Source organism: Prionailurus viverrinus, chromosome A3 (assembly GCF_022837055.1).
Source record: "Prionailurus viverrinus isolate Anna chromosome A3, UM_Priviv_1.0, whole genome shotgun sequence".
Lineage (NCBI taxonomy): Eukaryota > Metazoa > Chordata > Mammalia > Carnivora > Felidae > Prionailurus > Prionailurus viverrinus.
The window spans coordinates 83,158,313-83,177,655 of NC_062563.1; the positions used below are offsets into that span (position 1 = coordinate 83,158,313).

At 38.6% G+C, this 19,343-nt stretch overlaps 1 protein-coding gene across 1 annotated transcript in view; it reads right to left on the minus strand.

The window, feature by feature from the left end:
* Positions 1–16,820, minus strand: part of RAB1A (RAB1A, member RAS oncogene family) — a 31,282-nt gene extending 14,462 nt beyond the window's left edge. Inside the window, exon 1 of the mRNA XM_047851366.1 lies at positions 16,579–16,820. Coding sequence (XP_047707322.1) covers positions 16,579–16,601 — 23 coding nt within the window. The 5' untranslated portion in view covers positions 16,602–16,820. The remainder of the gene's footprint in view (positions 1–16,578) is intronic.
* Positions 16,821–19,343: the final 2,523 nt, after the last annotated feature.

The following is a 19,343-nucleotide window of genomic DNA, read 5'->3' on the forward strand; positions in this document are numbered from 1 at the left end:
AAATCAGTCAAAGAAAGACAAATATCATATGACTGCACTCATTTGAGGACTTTACAAAACAAAACAGATGAACACAAGGGAAGAGAAGCAAAAATAATATAAAAACAGGGAGGGGGACAAAACATAAGAGACTCTTAAATATGGAGAACAAATGGTTACTGGAAGGGTTGTTGGAGGGGGGATGGGCTAAACGGGTAAGGGGCATTAAGAAATCTACTCCATGGGGCGCCTGGGTGGCGCAGTCGGTTAAGTGTCCGACTTCAGCCAGGTCACGATCTCGCGGTCCGGGAGTTCGAGCCCCGCGTCGGGCTCTGGGCTGATGGCTCAGAGCCTGGAGCCTGTTTCCGATTCTGTGTCTCCCTCTCTCTCTGCCCCTCCCCCGTTCGTGCTCTGTCTCTCTCTGTCCCAAAAATAAATAAACGTTGAAAAAAAAAAAATTAAAAAAAAAAAAAAGAAATCTACTCCTGAAATCATTGTCGCACTATATGCTAACATGGATGTAAATTTAAAAAATAAAATTTTTAAAAATGATACACTTAAAGCGAAACCCAAATATCACAATTTAAATTTAGATTACAATTATTTAAATGTAAGCAATATGTAAAACATTCAGAAGTGATTATCTCTGTAGATATCCATCAACTGCTACTTAGGTTTACACAGTGATTATGTATTACCTAAAATGTTTTTCTAGTTTTACCAAGTTATCATAGCACACTTATTGTCCCTAATTATATCTGAAAAAAAAAAATTTAAAAAAATCCAAAGTGCCCTACTCAGCAACAAAATAAAAATCATAGAAGGAAACAAGAAGCTCTTAAGTCATAAAGGGGATTTAAGCACAGGATGAACTAATAAATAATTAGCATCCTTTCCAGTTTGAGATCCTAAAGAAAAAAGGAGGGGAAGGGAATAATGACTGTAAAATTTACCCATAATAAATAATACTGAACTGACGTTAGTACTACTGACATCCTGCTTAGACCAAATAAAAATTTTTTTAAGTTTATTATTTATTTTTAGAGAGAGAGAGACAGAGCATGCGCACATACGTGCACAAGCAGGGGACGGGGAGGGAGGGAGAGAGAGAGAGAGAGAGAATCACAAGCAGGCTCCGCACAGCCAATGCAGAGCCCAACATGGGACTCAAAACCACAAACTGCAAGATCATGACCTGAGCTGAAATCAAGAGTTGGATGCTTAACTGACTGAGCCACCCAGGCGCCCAAGACCAAATAAATTCTTAAGAATGATGAACATTAGCAATGAGTACATGTTAACAATTTACATTGCAGTTAGCAAGAATAATCACACCACTGATACTACTTTACTTAGCTTTTAACAGAAATTTAGACACAACAAATGCCCTGAAATCACCAATCTCCCAGAGCACAGTGCCAGGCATCCAGTGAACACTCAATTAACACCCCCTGAATCAGCTGTATTGGACCCTGTTACAATAAAAGACAGCACTGGGCCACAAACATTGCCTGAATACTGTTCATTACCTTAAAGATCAACTTTCTCTATTTCAGCATAAACATAAGGCTGGAAAAAAACAAGAATGCTTCCTAAGTGTGTTACAAATTACGTTATGATTAAAAGAAATTAACAGTTAATTTTCTAAAAATCAACTTTTTCAATTATCACATTCTTTTTAACTTTTACAGTGTTATTTTAAAACAGTTAATTTGGGGCGCCTGGGTGGCGCAGTCGGTTAAGCGTCCGACTTCAGCCAGGTCACGATCTTGCGGTCCGTGAGTTCGAGCCCCGCATCAGGCTCTGGGCTGATGGCTCGGAGCCTGGAGCCTGTTTCTGATTCTGTGTCTCCCTCTCTCTCTGCCCCTCCCCCGTTCATGCTCTGTCTCTCTCTGTCCCAAAAATAAATAAACGTTGAAAAAAAAAAATTTAAAACAGTTAATTTATGAGTTTCTGATAATTTACAGTTCACAGCTATTATAAATAATATGAACAGTTGAGCACTCTTCTCTGCAATGAGCTAATCACTGGAAAAAGTAAAAACTTTTTCCAGTTTTACTAACATGACAAGAGACTTGGAGGAGAATGGCAAACAAAATCAAACTCACAAACTTCTTCCTCTTACTGAATACACATACCTGGAGAGTATGATCAATAGCACATTACTTGCATTGGAACATTTAAAATTACCTACTACTGTAGTAGCTTATTTCTAAATTATTAATATACCAAATGTTCAAGAGAATTCAGAGATTCGAGACTGCTTAAAGATATGTCTCTAACTATAATTTACAAAACAGAACACAGTAAAAATGCTGACAAAAACACAAAAATCTATAATTAGAAAGCACGAGGTGACAATTCTGGTATAGAGTCAAGAACAGTTTAGCAAATGTGTTTTCATTTATTCCCCAAGAATTTGGATTTTCAGTTTACAATATAATTTTGACCAGAGTGCAAAAAAAAAAAAAAAAAAAAAGATTATTCTAGTTCAGAAATCTATAGAGTTACAAAATCACCACATTCTTCTAAATTAGATTTTCTAATTTCAGTTCAGGTCATGACCTCATGGTCCTGAGATCAAGTCCCTGGTTCCTGGTTGGCTCCACATTGGGCATGAGACCCTGCTTAAGATTCTCTCTCTCCCTTTGCCCCTCCCCTGCTCAGACACTCACTCTCTCTCTCTCAAAAAAAAGAAAATCCATTTCCTTAATTCCCTTCATTTCACAGACATACCTGTGAGTATGAAGATTAACTTACTCATCTGTATATCCAAAAATCTGGCATTGTACCTTTTACAAAGCATGTGCTAAGAGACCAGAGAACATTTTAAATTTGCATTTTTAATCAGGTCTCTTTTGTTGTGAGACACAACTAAAGAAGATCTATGGCCATCCTTGATTAACATTTTGGCAAAATCCTAGGGGTAAAAAATGGATGGGGACACGGCATGTTAAAAGGACACAGGAACTAACAGAAAGTTCCCTCACTGGCCAAGGAAGAATAACCTGAACCACAAAATAAACCATGTATTGGGTTATAGGCCAATGAATAAAATAAACAACCATGAGTTCATACTGGTATCAACTATTAAATAAATAACTAGGAGATCAATCTTCCTTATAGGAGTCCAAATAATACATGTAGAAGGAATGAGAGAAGTAGAAAATCATCAATAGATCACCACAGTAATAACTGCTGCAGGCAAAATCCAACAATGAATTCTAAAATTTGCGGGTGAAACTTTAAGGAGAAACAGGATATATACATGGCCTCAAAGTATGTCCCCTCAAATATTTATTACTGTGGTGGCTTTAACTTTGCCCACAAATTCTTCGAATACTCCTCCATCTAGAAGATGGACTTAATTCCCTTCTGTTGAGTGTGCGCTCTTAAAGACTGCTTTCTAAGATTATGGAAAGGGAAATATAGTAACTTCACAATGGAGGAACCAGACAGACACCACCTTAACTGATTAAGGTGAGTATCATCAGTAAGAAGTCACGCTGATTTCATGTACCTTCTGATACAATGTGATGAGTAGAGTGCTCCGCCTCTAAGGTATCTTCTCAAAGTCCATAACCCCAGTTTAATCATGAGAAAACATCAGACAAATTAAAATTGAAGGACATTCTACAAAATATCTAATAGCACTCTTCGAAAGTGTGAAGATCATGAAAAACAGGAGACTGAGAAAAACACAGACTGAAGAAGGCTAACATGTATAACAGGTAATTCCAACATGGTATCCTGGACTGGATTCTATAATAGAAAATGGACATTAAGAGAAAAACTAGAGAAACTACAATAAAAGTCTGTAGTTTAGTTAATAATGTACCAATGTTAATTTCTTTTTTTTTTTTATAATTTTTTTAACGTTTATTTATTTTTGAGACAGAGAGAGACAGAGCATGAACGGGGGAGGGTCAGAGAGAGAGGGAGACACAGAATCCAAAGCAGGCTCCAGCCTCTGAGCTGTTGGCTCCAGGCTCTGAGCTGTTAGCAGAGGCCGACGCGGGGCTCAAACTCATGGACCGCGAGATGATAACCTGAGCCAAAGTCAGAAGCTCAAACGAATGAGCCACCCGGGCGCCCCCAATGTTAATTTCTTAATTTTGATAAATGTACTTTGGTATGCAAGATGTTAATATTAGGGGAGGCTAAGTGAAGGATATACAGGAATTCTCTGTACTATTCTTACAACTCTTCTATAAATATATTTCAAAACAAAAAGATTTTTAAAAAACCACAAAGTAGGGGCACTTGGATGGCTCAGTTGGTTAAGCGTCCGGCTTCAGCTCAGGTTATGATCTCAGTTTGTGAGTTCAAGGCCCACACTGGGCTCTGCTGTCAGCACAAAGCCCACTTCAGATACTCCGTCTCCCCTCTCTGCCCCTCCCCTGTGCGTGCTCTCTTTCTCTCTCTCTCTCAAAAATAAACATTAAAAAATAACATAATAAAAAAATAAAAACAGGATAAATACAAAGATGGAAGGAGTAAAATATTTTTTGAAAAAACACTAAGTATGAGGACATTAGTGAAATGGGCACAGAATAACAATCTCTTTGAAAAGCTATCTCCTGGGGCACCTGAGTGGCTCAGTCGATCATGCATCCAACTTTAGCTCAGGTCATGATCTCACGGTTTGTGGGGCTGGTTTGTGGGTTTGAGCCCCGTGTCAGGCTCTCTGCTGACAGCTTGGGGCCTGGAGCCTGCTTCAGATTCTGTTTCTCCCCCTCTCTCTGTTTCTCCTGTGGTCACACTCTCTCTCTCTCTCTCAAAAATAAACATTTAAAAAAAATTTTTTTAAGAAAAAGAAAAGCTAGCTGTTATTTTTTAAACATAAGAGAGACATATTTTGTGTTTGCTCAAGTTAAATCAACAAATCAGAAATCTTGCTGGAATCTACAAAATAAAGACTTAAAAGCTGCTTTTGAGGCACAAGTATTAGAGAAAACTCTTGAACTGCTTGAACTTATATTAACATGAGCAAAGATTACATTTTAATTTAAACAGGAGATAATTCAGTGAGAAAGCAAAGACAGTTAAGGTAGACTGACGGATTAAGGCTGGATAGAAAGAGACAGATTCAGGGAAATAAACAGCCTTTAACAAACGGGTGGTGGGGCATCAAAGATAACGGCGATTGAAAAAAAAATTCTTTCACTATCTCCTGTAAGTCAATTCATGGTCTACTTCAGCAATATTGGAAATTCTCTATTTCCATTATTTATGATCTGAATACAATCTTGATACCTCTGCCATTTTTGCATGCAAGCACTAACAGATAATTTTCTGTATTTTTAAAAAAGTCCCTATTGTGAGAACAGGATTATACTTTAAACAAGTTACAAAAACAAACTTTGGTTCAAAATTCTACTTAGGTAAAGTGGTTTCCTTCTCATGAAGTTACCACACTGTACATAAAATACGTAGTAAGGGATGAATCCACTTATGTCTGAATCTAAAATGCCACTGGGAGGGGCGCCTGGGTGGCTCAGCTGGTTAAGCTTATGTCATGATCTTGCCATTCCCAAGTTCCAGCCCCGAGTCAGGCTCTGTGCTGACAGCTCAAAGCCTGGAGCCTGCTTCAGTTTCGGTGTCTCCCTCTCTCTCTGCCCCACCCCCACTCATGCTCTCTCTGTCTCTCAAAAATAAATAAACATTAATAATAAAAATACAATAAAATAAAATGCTACTGGGAATTCTAAAACCTGTAGAGACTGTTTATGTGAAACACTTGTGAAAAGATTGCATTTTGTTTAGTATAATTCATTTCCCACTTTTGTTTTTAAAAAATGTTCACATACATAAAAGATTTGGGAGAAAATGGACACTTCTAAATTTTAGGATTACAACTGATACCTTCTTTACTTTTTTCACAGTCTGCAATAAATACATATTACTCTTATAACAAAAAACAAATTATTTGAGAGGAAGAAAAGTTTTAACCAGAGGTTTTTTCCAAAGACTTAACACCTCTGCAAGTTCATCCAGCATTACTACCATAACATAAATGATTTCTAAATAGGTAGAGCAGAGTCAAGATAGCACTGGCACATTCCCAATATAGCCACAAGTATATGAAGTCAATTTTTTGGATTAAATAAGAATAAACATTTTTCTTTTATGAAATAAAATTTAGATTACCAAACATAGGTCATATGTAAGAGAAAGCTGACTGACATTAACACAACTTTCAATATTCCACCCTCTGGAAACATACCAAGGAAGAAAAGACAAAAGCAAAACAATTGGCTATAATATAAAGTCATTTTTATCCACACAGTACTCCCAAAATACAAACTTCATGTCACCTATATCTTAGAAAAGGCCTACTATTTTTAAAAGTTAAGTGGAAAGTAAATGTGTTTTTCATCCAGAGCAAATTCCCTTGCATGATAGGAATGTTATTCTACCTTTTTTATAAATGTCATACTTGAAAATAACCTAAGCTCACATAAAAAATTTAAAACAAAATTATGACTATGATATTATGACACAGTGGCCAAATTTTAATTCACTATTAAACTATACACTGTTCTATTAGACTCTAGGGTATGGAATGATTAATAAAAACTTGGGCTGCAGTTAACTGTGTCTGACATCAACTTTTCTTCTTCACTTTTTTTTTTTTAATGCTTTATTTTTGAGAGAGAGAGAGAGCGCGCGCGCACACGCACACTTGAGCAGGGAAGGGGGAGGACAGAATCTGAAGCAGGCTCTGTGCTGACAGCAGAGAGCTCCATGTGGGACTAGAACCCAAGAACTGTGAGATCATGACCTGAGCCGAAGTCGGACGTTGAACAAACTGAACCACCCAGGTGCTCCCCTTCACTCAAGTATGCTCCACGGAAAACAATTCAAAATTGACCATCAGGCTGGAGAAAAGAGGTAAAAACTTTTAGTTCCTTCACATATTTCCATTGTTTGAACTTTATAAAGCACATATTACTTTGAAGACTAAACTACATAAAAAACAAAACAGGGGCACCAGGGTCCAACTCTTGTTTTCAGCTGGATCATGATCTCATAGTCTGGGAATTCAAGCCCTGCACTGGGTTCTGCACTGACAGTGTGTTGTCTGCTTAGGACTCTTTCTTTCTCTCTCTCAATAAATAAACAAACAAACAAACTTAAAAACAATAAAAAATAAATTTTCAGCTATGGACAAAAGCACTGTCAAAGTAATCATCAAGTATCTCAGAGTACAACAGTCTTTCTTCCAAATTTAACGAAATAGCCAAGCAATTTTTTAAAAATTGTCCCCATAGGCTATTCATAAAAGTACACATTTTTCTTTGATATTTAGAGACAATAAATTAATTTTCCAGGTTCCATTTCAGCTCAGTTTAGAAGTGTTCCAAAAATTCAAAGTTGGAATTCTGAAAATGAAGGAAACTTTGGTAGCTCTAAACAAAGTGGCAAGTCATACAAGAGGACAAAAAAAGTAGACAGGTCTTACAACCTATGTAACCAGTATTTGCTGAAAAATATGCCAGGGAGGAGATGTAAATATCCTCTACTTCTTTTACCTTTTAAAGCCTGCACGGGTTTTAGAGCTGGAACGACCTGTATTTGAATTCAAGCTCCACCCTCTACCTTAGGTTTCTTGTCAGATTTAGAAAAAAATGCCTCTAAAACCTGTAGCACAGTATCTGGCACATTACAGAAGCACAATAAGTGGCAATTATTATTATTTTTCCTTCCTCCCTCCAAACTGCTAGGTAACCTGACAAAAACCTTTAAGAGCTTTGACAAAAACTTTAAAGCTATTTATCCAAAGCCTCTGTTCAGATGATGGTGACAAAATACCACAGGAATTTACTAGTATAATCTAAAATAAAGGTTTAAAAATTACCAACTAACAGTTGTAAGTACTATGATCACACCAGTCACAACTCCCAAAGCCTAGCACACACAACATAGTAACATGGTCTGCAGCAAGGATGCCCTCTCCAGCAAAAGAAAGGCAGTTCTCTGCTTCACTTGCTTTACTCACAGAAACACATCCATGACTTCAAAGGCCCCAAGTATAAATATTCAAGAATAGTCATGAGGGTAGAAAAACTGAGAATGGATACAATAATTGACTTCAAGCCTAAGGAAGCTTTAAATACCAACCCAAGATGTGAAAGAGAAAGTCAAAGACCATAATATGTACCTCGTAACATGTATTTCACAAACCTTTAACATTTTTAAAAAGACCTCTCTAATCATAAATTTTAAAAGACACTGACCACAAAAATGTTAGTCGCCTAATTAACTGGCTCAAATTTTAAATTTCTAGAGTTAAGCACACACAGTAAGTTGGAAACCGCATACTAGGACTGTGAAATCACAGGCCCTTGAGTTAAAATTCCAATTCTGCTGCTTACTGAATGCCCTTAGGCAAGCCATTAAACTCCTCTCTGCCTTTGTTTCCACATCTGTAAACCTAGGACACTATTTCTTCACAGGACTGAAGGAAAGAATGTACATAAATAAAATTTCTGGCTATTGATGACAACTCAAATTGTTAGCTCTTGACTACATCCCAAGACTAGCATCAAGGGTTCTGGAGAGTCCTCCTCAGTACTCTGTTACTCTCCAGCTAAATAAAACATAAGTAAAACGTCCTGTTAATCATAGAAATCATAGGCCCTTTCTCTAAATCTTCTGCATCACCTATTCTGCCATTCTATTTTTTAAAAGTATCACAAGATTAAATCTGTGATAATACTGTGATACCAATTATACTTGTTTGAGCATGAGCCTTTTTTTTTTTTTTAAAGTTAACTTATTTATTTTGCGAAAGTGAAAAGCATGGATTGGGGAGGGGAAGAGAGAGAATCCCAAGGAGGCTCCATGCCACCAGCACAGAGCCTGATACACAGCCTCCATCCCACGAAGAGATCATGACCAGAGCGGAGATCAAGAGCAGGACACTTAACCGATGCTTAACCTACTGAGCCACCCAGGTGCCCCCATGAGTCATCTTCTTAACAAATTGGTATGCACCTGCGAGCAGAGTCCATCTTTGACAATCAAAAAAAAACTCCCCCCCCCCCCCATCCCCTGCCCCAACTCCTAGCATATTCTGACTAATGACAGAGAAAGGGCTGGCTGTTTTCTTTACCAAGCTTTCTTGTAAGGTTGAAATTACCCGTGTGTGTGTGCATGCATATACACACACACATAGGTATGCATTTACTAGAAAATTTTTTTAAAATGTGTATTAAGAAAATTGTTAAAGTAGACAAAAACAGACTAATTGGGTGATGAGTAATCATGTGTGAGAAAAAGCTTTAAAACTGAAACCACTGGCCATTTATAGTCTAATATCCCTTATTAGAATATACATGTCAAATAACATCTCTATAGCACTGTACAGTTTACTCTTGAGACTCAGAACTGAGGTGGTACTAATCACATTTTATAGAGAAAGAAACAGGCTAAAAACGCATAAATGACTTGCAGAGGTAAGTATCAATCTGAACTTAAACCTGGGGTTTGTAACTCCAAAAGCTGTTTTTTATCACACCATGTTCCTTCAATGATGTATTTTACATACTCAGATGATAAAAACCGTAAGTCATACATATAAAACCTATCAGAATGAGTCAAACGATTATGAACTAGTACACAGGACCTGACCAAATACAAAGTAAAGTGTGATTCACTGCTTAAATTAACTTAGAACATTTGTGTTGGTAGAAAATAAGTCAGCTTGGCTCAAAAAAGCATGGTAAATTTTACAGTTCAGACTTCATTAGCTTTAGTAAGTGATGAATCCAATTGGTCTTTATGAAGACAGGTGCTAGCCACCAATCTACAAATAAAGCACTAAATGATTATCCAGTGTGTATTTCACAAAGTTGCTTCAAATGTCCTTTTATAAAGCTAGCTATCTGACTATTTGTATAAGTTTCATCAAACACTTAAGACTATATCACACTTGGCTAGGCATTATCCTAACTATATCTTTACTGAGGTAGTAAAGATACTACAGAAATGATCTGTTGTTCTTTATGCAAACACTAATGTTTTGTGAACTTCATGTGCCTGTTTCAAGGCTCTTGGAAACAACTCATATATTAGTAATTTAAGGAGAAACAGAAAGGTAGCATTTTTAAAAAAAAAGAAGCACAGAATAGTTCACGAAAATAAAGCATACCCAAATAAATCTCACATTTTAAAGCTAATTAGCTCAATACCAGACTTTATATTAAACTGAGTATAAACAGCATGCACTTTTATGCAAAATGTTGTATGTATGCACAAAGGGAGCATGTCCACAGATTTCATCAAATGCTCCTAGGAGTACATGACCATAATAAATGGGTTAAGAAAAACTGCTTTATATTTACCCAAAGAATACAAGAACACGAATTCAAAGGGATACATGTACACCTATGTTTATAGTAACACTATTTACCAGAACCAAGATATGAAAGCAGCCCAAGTGTCCATCGATTGATCCATGGACAAAAAAGATGTGGGGGGGGGGTGTGTGTGTGTGTGTATATACACAATGGAATATTATTCAGACATAAAAAAGAATGAAATCTTCCCATTTGCAACAACATGGATGGAGCTAAAGCATATGATGCTAAGGGAAGTAAGTCAGAGAAAGACAAATACCTTACTTCACCCATATTTGAAATGTAAGAAACAAAACAAAAGGGAAAAAAAATGAGAAACAAATCAAGAAACAGGCTCTCAATTATAGAGAACTGATGGTTACCAGAGAGGAGGGTGATGGAGCATGGCTTAAATAAGCATGGGGATTAAGGAGTGAATTTGTGGTGATGAGCACCAGGTGATGTATGGAAATGCTGAACTGTTGCAGGTGTAATTGTACACCTGAAACTAATATAACAATATATGTTAACTGGAATTAAAAAACAAAACAAAAAAAGAATAACTGCCCTAAATCAAGTTATTGGAAAATATCTATAGGCAGAGTGAAAAAAACAAAGAATAATTCCATTTAAGTACTATTGTTATTCAAAGGAAATATATTCAGACAAGGTGAATCTATCACTGTTCATAGAAAACTTCAATTACATAATTTATGTAATTGCTCACTAGTTTGAAGCACAGACTGCAAAAAAAAAAAATGCCCCTGAAGCCAGGTGGCTGGCACATAGTAAGCACTCGTTAAATAGTAGCTTCTGTTAAAAAAAAAATGATGTTTCCAAAGAATGGTCCCCCTTATAAACAAAGGTGTTTACATGAACACCACCTGTCAGAATTAGGAAATCTACAAACAGGGAACAGTGTAAACTTAATCGGAACCTATCACAACCTTGGATTTAATAAAGCAGAGTGCTCCTAGCCACTGAGCCAACCAGTCACAAAACTACCAAGGAAAACTTCATTTCCTACTCCTCCTCTGTACCCCATTTCTCAACAAACCAACACTTGTTCTCTCACTCCTCAGGACTATTATTTTTTTCCAAATATCACCCCACATTACCCTTTTATTTATTATCTGAAACACAGAGCAGTTTGAAAGAAAAGCCAAGACCTAGGTGTTCTTCCCTAAATACTATTCTAGACATCAAAAAAGCAATCTCAGCTCCACCTTCTACAGGAAAAGAGAGGAGTAGTCTGACCATGCCTCTCTCCTTGGTGGGGGAAGGGGGGAGGCATTTTGCCTCTTTTACTGAAACTCCAAAGTTGAGCTCAGACAGTGGTAAAAAGCTGATAAGCTACATATCTAAAATACCTCATGCATTGTCATTCTATATCCATTTTTAGTTTATTTTCATCTTAAAACACTCAAAGTATTTTTTAGCAAACCTTAAATCTCAAAAACCTTAAAAAGCATTTTACTTGACCTTAAATATTTTCATACATTAGAAAGAAGACAAGAATAGATAACATTAGCAAAAAAAAAAAAAGCTATTAATTATCAAAAATGAAACTTTACTACAATGGCAAATAGTAAAACTGTCCTAAACGTATAGTCAAAAGTTGCCAAGGAAAGAAATACATGCACACAAAGGATTGCTAGTAGGATGTGAATATAACAAAATGGTAGCACATAGATAAATTACTAAGACTGCTTTCAGAATAAAAAAGACTGAAATATCCAAGAAACAAAATTACTCAGAAAGCAAAATTCTCCTTAAAAGTCAACTAAAGAGTTTTCAAGAGAACACTGGATTCTGAAGCTCTTTCATCTTTTAATATTTTTTAAAAATTTTTATTTGGAATATGTAAGAAACTGTCAAAAATTCTCATTTTAACTTAATGATGAAAAAAATATTAAATGCCAAATTTCAGTTCTCTTCAAATGACCTGACAAGATCATATATTCACACAAAACTCTTAAGATTCATGCTGTAGATTCTACATAGCTGCCGGAAACACACGCCCCAAAAAATCACACATGCTGATTCTCTACAGAAATTAAGAAAGTATATTCTGGATGGTGAGAATACTGGTTATTTTTCTTCTTTAAACTTTTCTGAATTTTTCAAACCATTACCAACACCACCCAAAACTCATCAAGACAACCAAAAAAAGGCAACTTACTTTAGTTGATTTCTTTTCTAATAAAAAAAGTTCTAAAAAAAAGTGTATGAAAGCCAATTATGACATACTTATTATTGTCAGATAACAAAACATATTAAGTTGCTTTTACTTTCAAACTCTTATGTTAAAAGTGCAGGCAGAAAAAAAAAAAGAAAGAAAGAAAAAGGCAAATGTTCATTAAGTCTACTATTATTAGTCTCCTGTTAGAAGAGCAAAGTTTGAAAGACTGATTAAATCCTGAGCCATGATCTCAAACATCATTCAGAAGCCGTGTTAAAACATAAACAAGGCATTTACTATAAAACTTTTTTTTTTTAATGTTTATTTACTTTTGAGACAGAGAGAGACAGAGCATGAACGGGGGAGGAGCAGAGAGAGAGAGGGAGACACAGAATCCGAAGCAGGCTCCAGGCTCTGAGCTGTCAGCACAGAGCCCGACGCAGAGCATGAACGGGGGAGGAGCAGAGAGAGAGAGGGAGACACAGAATCCGAAGCAGGCTCCAGGCTCTGAGCTGTCAGCACAGAGCCCGACGCGGGGCTCGAACTCACGGACCATGAGATCGTGACCTGAGCCGAAGTCGGACGCTTAACCGACTGAGCCACCCAGTGTCCCCACTATAAAATTTTTCTACATTAAAGAACTACAGGTGATCCAAGAAGACTACTATAGTCCTTCCTATTGTAGTTAATTGGTATATCCATGATAAGTACCCACACTTTATTTTTAACACACTCCTTACAGATGAAGTAGCCAAAATGGTTTTCTTGACACTAAAAAATCCACCAAAAGCTTATGGATTAGAAAAAAGTGTTTCTGGTATGACAATAATGCTAAGTATTTCTTAACCAGTGTGCTGAAATAATCACTGCCTGCTTCACCACCTAGCTCAAAAAATCGTCAGATCTCCAGAAAAAAGAAGGATTTGATCTTTTCACCTACTTTTCCCACTATTCAGATTCCACTTCCAGTTGCTTTTTCTTTTTGTTTGTACTTGAAATTCACAAATCAGTCATTACCCTTAATTTCTGCCATAAAGATAACCCAGGGTTGTCATTTCTCCCATATTAGCCAAATAATGTAGAAAGTAGTCAAAGGGACAGCTTAAAATTTAATCTTTGGCTGCTATATTTCTCATTCTCCTCCTCCCAAACCAAGTTTACAACTAAAAGATCATAAAGTAAAAGCATTCAATAAAAAAGCTACCAACAGGCAATCCTATATGTCGATCAATAATCTAAAAAAACCCTGTTCCTTCTGAAAGAACCAAATTTTTTCTTTTATCAAGAACCCATTTTCATTTTACCAAATTCAGTGGCACCCATGAAGCAGATTTTAAAAGTTTCTAAAAGGAATAAGATAAATTAGATGATAAACCAAAAACAAGGAATATTTAGAGAGCACTTTTAAACATTATCTAGTGTTCTACCCTTTCACATCAACATATGTGTATGCCAAAATACACATGTATTGTAACATATATTATACCTAACATATACGGCTATAAGTATAAGCTGTTAAGACAACACCATAGAATTGTGAAAGCACTCACCCATTAAGTTTTAATTTAAGAAAAAATAAAAGATTTTAAAGTTTAGAACAGGTACTAAAGTAAATAGACTTATAAGAATTTTTGTTCTTTTCTCTATTTTCCGATTTTTCACTAACTACTTTTATGATGGTTAACTTCATTAAAGACAAAAAGAAAAAACGCAAGTCACATTGTTAAAAATCTGCTTGCTGCTTGCCCTTGTGACCTTCCCTAATAAAATACCCATCACCTCCTCTCCAAGTAATTTTCACTAATGCTCTTCAAAGGTTTTCCCAACTCCTATTTTATTAGACACAGTCTAGACTAGAAGTATAATTGGCCAGTTACGGGCATACTCGATAGCAGAAAAAGTATAAAAATGACTTCTGGGTTTGATCCTGTTGAGATCATTAATGGATGGTTTGGCACTTACTTAAGAATTACTATCATTGCCATTTATTAACCATTTTCCTTTCTTCCCCCTTGAAAAATCCTCCCCACTCCCTAGAGCTTCTCTAAATCTACTGCTAATAATTCTCTCACAAGCCTCTTTTCTATAAATTCTTCCTGAACCCAACTGCCCAACCACAACCCTCCACCCTCCTGTGAACTCTTGTTGCTCCTATCCATGCTGCACATCTGGAATGAGCTCTACTGGCATTTACCAAACTATTTTCTATATTCCATTATAAACTCCTTAAGGGTAAGGATTATATTCCTAAATCCTAGCACTACTAGAATGTCACACATGATAATGACATGACACACACCACCTGGAGTGCTCTTCTTTTGCATACACTTGAATCTCACAACTACCCTGATAGGAATACTGACTGCTATCCTATTTTATGGAAGGAGAAACAAATTCAGAGGCCAAATAATTTGTCATGGTTCTGTTAAACTAATCTTCAAAATCTATTTATAGTACTAAATATATTCAGCATATAGAAGGAACTCCCCTAATGGACAAGGTTTACAAGTCTCCATAAAGTGACAAATCCATGTACTTTATTGTTGCCAGGAAAACCACCAAATTAGGATCCTCAAGTTCAACTCTCCCTAATTGTGCAAAACCAACTTTGTCCTAGGAGTCTGATAAAGAAATTAAAAACTGCCAACATAGCAAACATGGCACTATGGGAACACGATCCTCAATTTCTTAAAGTATATAAAATTTTAATGAAATAGAATGGCTTCTGTTTAGTGCAAAAGGGGACATTTCAGCATCAAACCACCGTATTACAAAACTTGAAGTCAGAATGCATTTTGCAAGAACCATGTGACACACACATGACAGTCAGCTAAACTGATGGGTAGACCTTTTAGGGGAACTGTTAGCACTAACTGACCAAAGAAGCAAATAAAGTCAACTTTTAAAATACTGACTTTGGCTTAAAAAAAAAAATCCCTCTCTACCCCAAAGCCTTCTGATGCTGAAGAACACCAATTAAATCTCCTCCATTCATTAATTTATATATGTACGCTGAAGGAGGACTTTTTTTTTTTAAAGGGCCATTAAAGAGCGCCCAAAGAAGTCTTCCCAAGAAAAGTGAACACCAGTTCCCAGGAAAGGTGCCAGGTGTGTCACATATGCTGTGGTGACTTCTTGAGTAAAAAAAAGAAATGCATTAACTTTTCATGACACGTCATGGAACCTCATTCCCTATCTTCGAGCATTCAAGAAGGTAATCCAAAACCTACAGATCATAGAGCCCATTCGTTTCTCTTTCAACTTGACAGCAGTCTTCCTTTAGTTTGATAACATCAGAAAAATGTTCCTACGTCTTAGTTGTTTTTCTTTTCTCGACCTACACAAGACAAAATGACTTCAGTGTCCTCTAAAAAAAAAAAAAAAAAAAAAAAAAAAGGCAATGGGCCCCGTGAGTTCTTGAAGAACCCCAGGGAATAAGTTAAAAAAAAAAAAAAAACTAAACTAAAAATGTAAAATAAAATCTCTTCTCACCATCTACTCATTCCCCTCAATCCCACGCAGTGGGAAAAGCATCCATATTACCTGCAGCCTGGCTGGGAGAGTGAAAGAAAGAGCCAACAAGCTCAAGATTTACAAGTAAAGCAGGTTTCCACCCTGACGATTCTGACAGCTCCGCAGAGTGCGGGCGCAGGGTCTGACAGTGCCCTCTAGGACAGCTCTCCCAGTCTATCCTCTCCCCCCTTAAAAATAAGTCTTCCTTCAAAAGTCACTGCCTCTGCGAGAAACTACCCCCCTTCCCGCCGCCCCACCACCGACTCCCAAACTCCCCAACCCCCTCAACAGACTATTCCTCTGCACCGGCCGGCACTGAGGGCTTCCAACCAGACCCGGTCCAGGCCCGGGCGGCTCACCCCTCCGACCCGACCCCTCCCCCCGGCCACCCCTCTTCCGTCAGACAATAGGGCCCGACTCCGGGCCACCAGCATCTCCTGCCTTACCACCCTCACCTCACCCTGGCCGAGGCCCTCACTCCCGCCTCAGCCCTCTTCACCCCTCTTAAGCTTTTCCAAGCAGGCCCACGGACCCAGCCGACCGGTGCTCTCCTGCACTCACTATTCGGGATTCATGCTGGACATGTCACTGCAGCTGCCGCCGCCGCCACCGCCGCCCTTGCTGCTGCAGCCGCCGCCCTGACTCTCCGCGCCACGGGTAATCGAGGGAAAGGAATGAGATAGGCTGTTCCGGGAGAGCAAACGTCTTCCCCCACTCCGTCCCCTAAGAACACAATCAGCAGCCGCCGCCACTCAGCTATCGCTTCCACCCAAAATGGCCGCTGGCGAACCAGGAAATAGGAAAGCCTTAGACCGAGGGGTCTTTACACAGCCCAAAGGGCGGCCGCACCGCGTGGCACGCCGGGAAAGAGAGTTCGAACCCACAGCGGGAGCTGGAGACGGACGGTGTGGTGTGTCAACCAGGACTCAACTTCCCGCCAGACCCCGCGCCTCTGGCGCATGCGTACTTGAGAGCTTGTCGCTCGCCCCATTCCCCACTCTCTCACCTCCCCACCCTCTTGCCCCTCCCTGGTCCCCGCCCCGCTGACTCGCTGGCTTGGACTTCGCTCGGACTCCCCCTAGCGGATTGGCTAAGACCGAGCGGCCCTGGTGATGTCATCAGTGAGACGTGGCAGCCGGACGAGTCAGCCCCCCCAAGGGGGAGGGGGAGGGGAGGGACAGAGGGCGGTGCCGGCCAAGGCTGGAGGATGAGGGTGGGGGGTGATCTGGGGACTCCCAAAGGTGAGGAGAGAAGGGTAGAAACCAGAGGGACTGCTTTAGAGCGGAGGCTGCGAGGACGGGCAGGCTGGAGGACCTGCCTGGCGGGTCCGCCTGGCGGGTCCTTCCGCCTATGCGTCTTTTGCTGGCCTGACCAGCCTGAGGCTGGAGCTTTCCAGTTGATCCCAGGACGTCCGCGTTAAGGACGGAAGAGTAATTGAGGGGCCTCTGTTCACAAGTTCGGGCCTCTGGAGAACACGGAGCCGTTCTTTCAGTTCACTTCCTCACTCACCCAACCTTACTGGGTCTGTTTATCGTCTAGTGTTGGTTGCAGACACTATTTTCTTTTTTCATTTCTTACCATTTCCTTTACACCCCGGCTCTGATCACCTCAGCCTGGATGTTACAGTAGCCTCCAAGTGGACTGCCTCTATCTCTTCTTTGTCCCAGACATTTGCAAACGCAGCCAGATTTATCTTCCTGAAACAGCAGTTCCATAACAAACCCTTAATTTTCAATGGTTCCACTATTCGTGGATGCGATGCAGCCCAAAGTCAGCCAGAAATTCAAGGTCTTCCTGCTCTGGCCCAAGGCTTCAGGTTGAACTGTAATTTTAGTTGTTATTTAATGCTGAGCTGTTCTGCAAGATAGAAAAATAATAAGCGATGGAAACATGCAATTCATCACTACATAATGCCTAGAAACTCTGGGAGTAATATTAACATTTTAAAAACCTAATAGTCTTAACTCTTTAATCAGCTCAGGAATTTAAATCTCCACTAAACTTTAACATATTATCTTGGGTTATTTAATTGCAAAGGGCATAGTATAATACATTGTCCAAAGTTTATCTTCCAACTTGTTCTAAGAACCAAGAAAATTATCTCCCAAGAGCGATTGCAAAATCACTTTAAATTCCCATGACACCGTAATACAGAAGGAAGGCAGTTCTTAATACCCACTTACTAACTATACCCCTTAGCCCCAAAATTCTGCCATGTGCCTCAGCTGACAACCTCATCAAATAGCACACTAGAGTTCCTTCACATCATACTGGCTTCAGAAATGAACATGGTGGCCACACCAGCAGAAAGAAGTACCTTGAACTGATAGACCTCAAAAAAAAAAAAAAAAAAAAAAGTTTATTACCCTGGACTCTTGTCCTTTCTTGCTTATTGTGATTTCACAGAAGAACAACTGCAAAGAACTTATCCTGAACTAAAAATAGTTTTTAACCTGCCCCTTCCCTTGGAAGTATACCCCTAAACTTCCTTTAATTATCTATTTCCTTTCCCAAGAAAGAGTTACTTCCTACTTACTTTTAACTTCAGTGAAAGAGTAGTTGTGAGAATTAAATAAAACAGTATAAAGCATATAACACTATGACTATGGGTTACTTAGCATTACCTTTCTCCTTCCTTTAACTCCCTCGGAAGTTTTAAGTGCATGTGCCGTACACTAAGAACAAAACATCTCATATCTCAGTTATGATGGTGTGATATGCAAGGACATCAGAGACAGCTTAGCCTGGGATTGGTGGGTGGTTGTTTCCTACCCACTAGCAAAACTTAGATCACTTACATTAAGACTTCCTTGGGGCACCTGGGTGGCTCAGTTGGTTAAGTGTTCAACTTTGGCTCAGGTCATGATCTCATGGTTTGTGAGTTCGAGCCCCGCGTCGGGCTCCGTGCTGACAGCTCAGAGCCTGGAGCCTGCTTTGGATTCTGTGTCTCCCTCTCTCTCTGACCCTTCCCTGCACATGCTCTGTCGTTCTATCTTACAAAAATAAATAAACATTCAAAAAAATTAAAAAAAAAAAAAAAAAGACTTCCTTCCCAAACTTAGAGTGTCCATCTTGCTGATTCAAACTTCAATATATTTTATGTTTAGGTGTTTAACTGCTTTTGTAGCTCGGATTAAGAAGTCAGAATACTTCATTCAACTAGTGTGTACCCTGTCAATTGCCCCACTGCTGAATCAGAATTCTCCTAGGCCTATTTGTCCATTTATTCTTTGGCTCATTCTTTTCTTCCTTTATTTTTTCTTTCCTTCCTTCCTTTCTTCTAGTCTTCCTTTCTTTCCCTTTTCTTCCCCTTTTCATTTATCAAA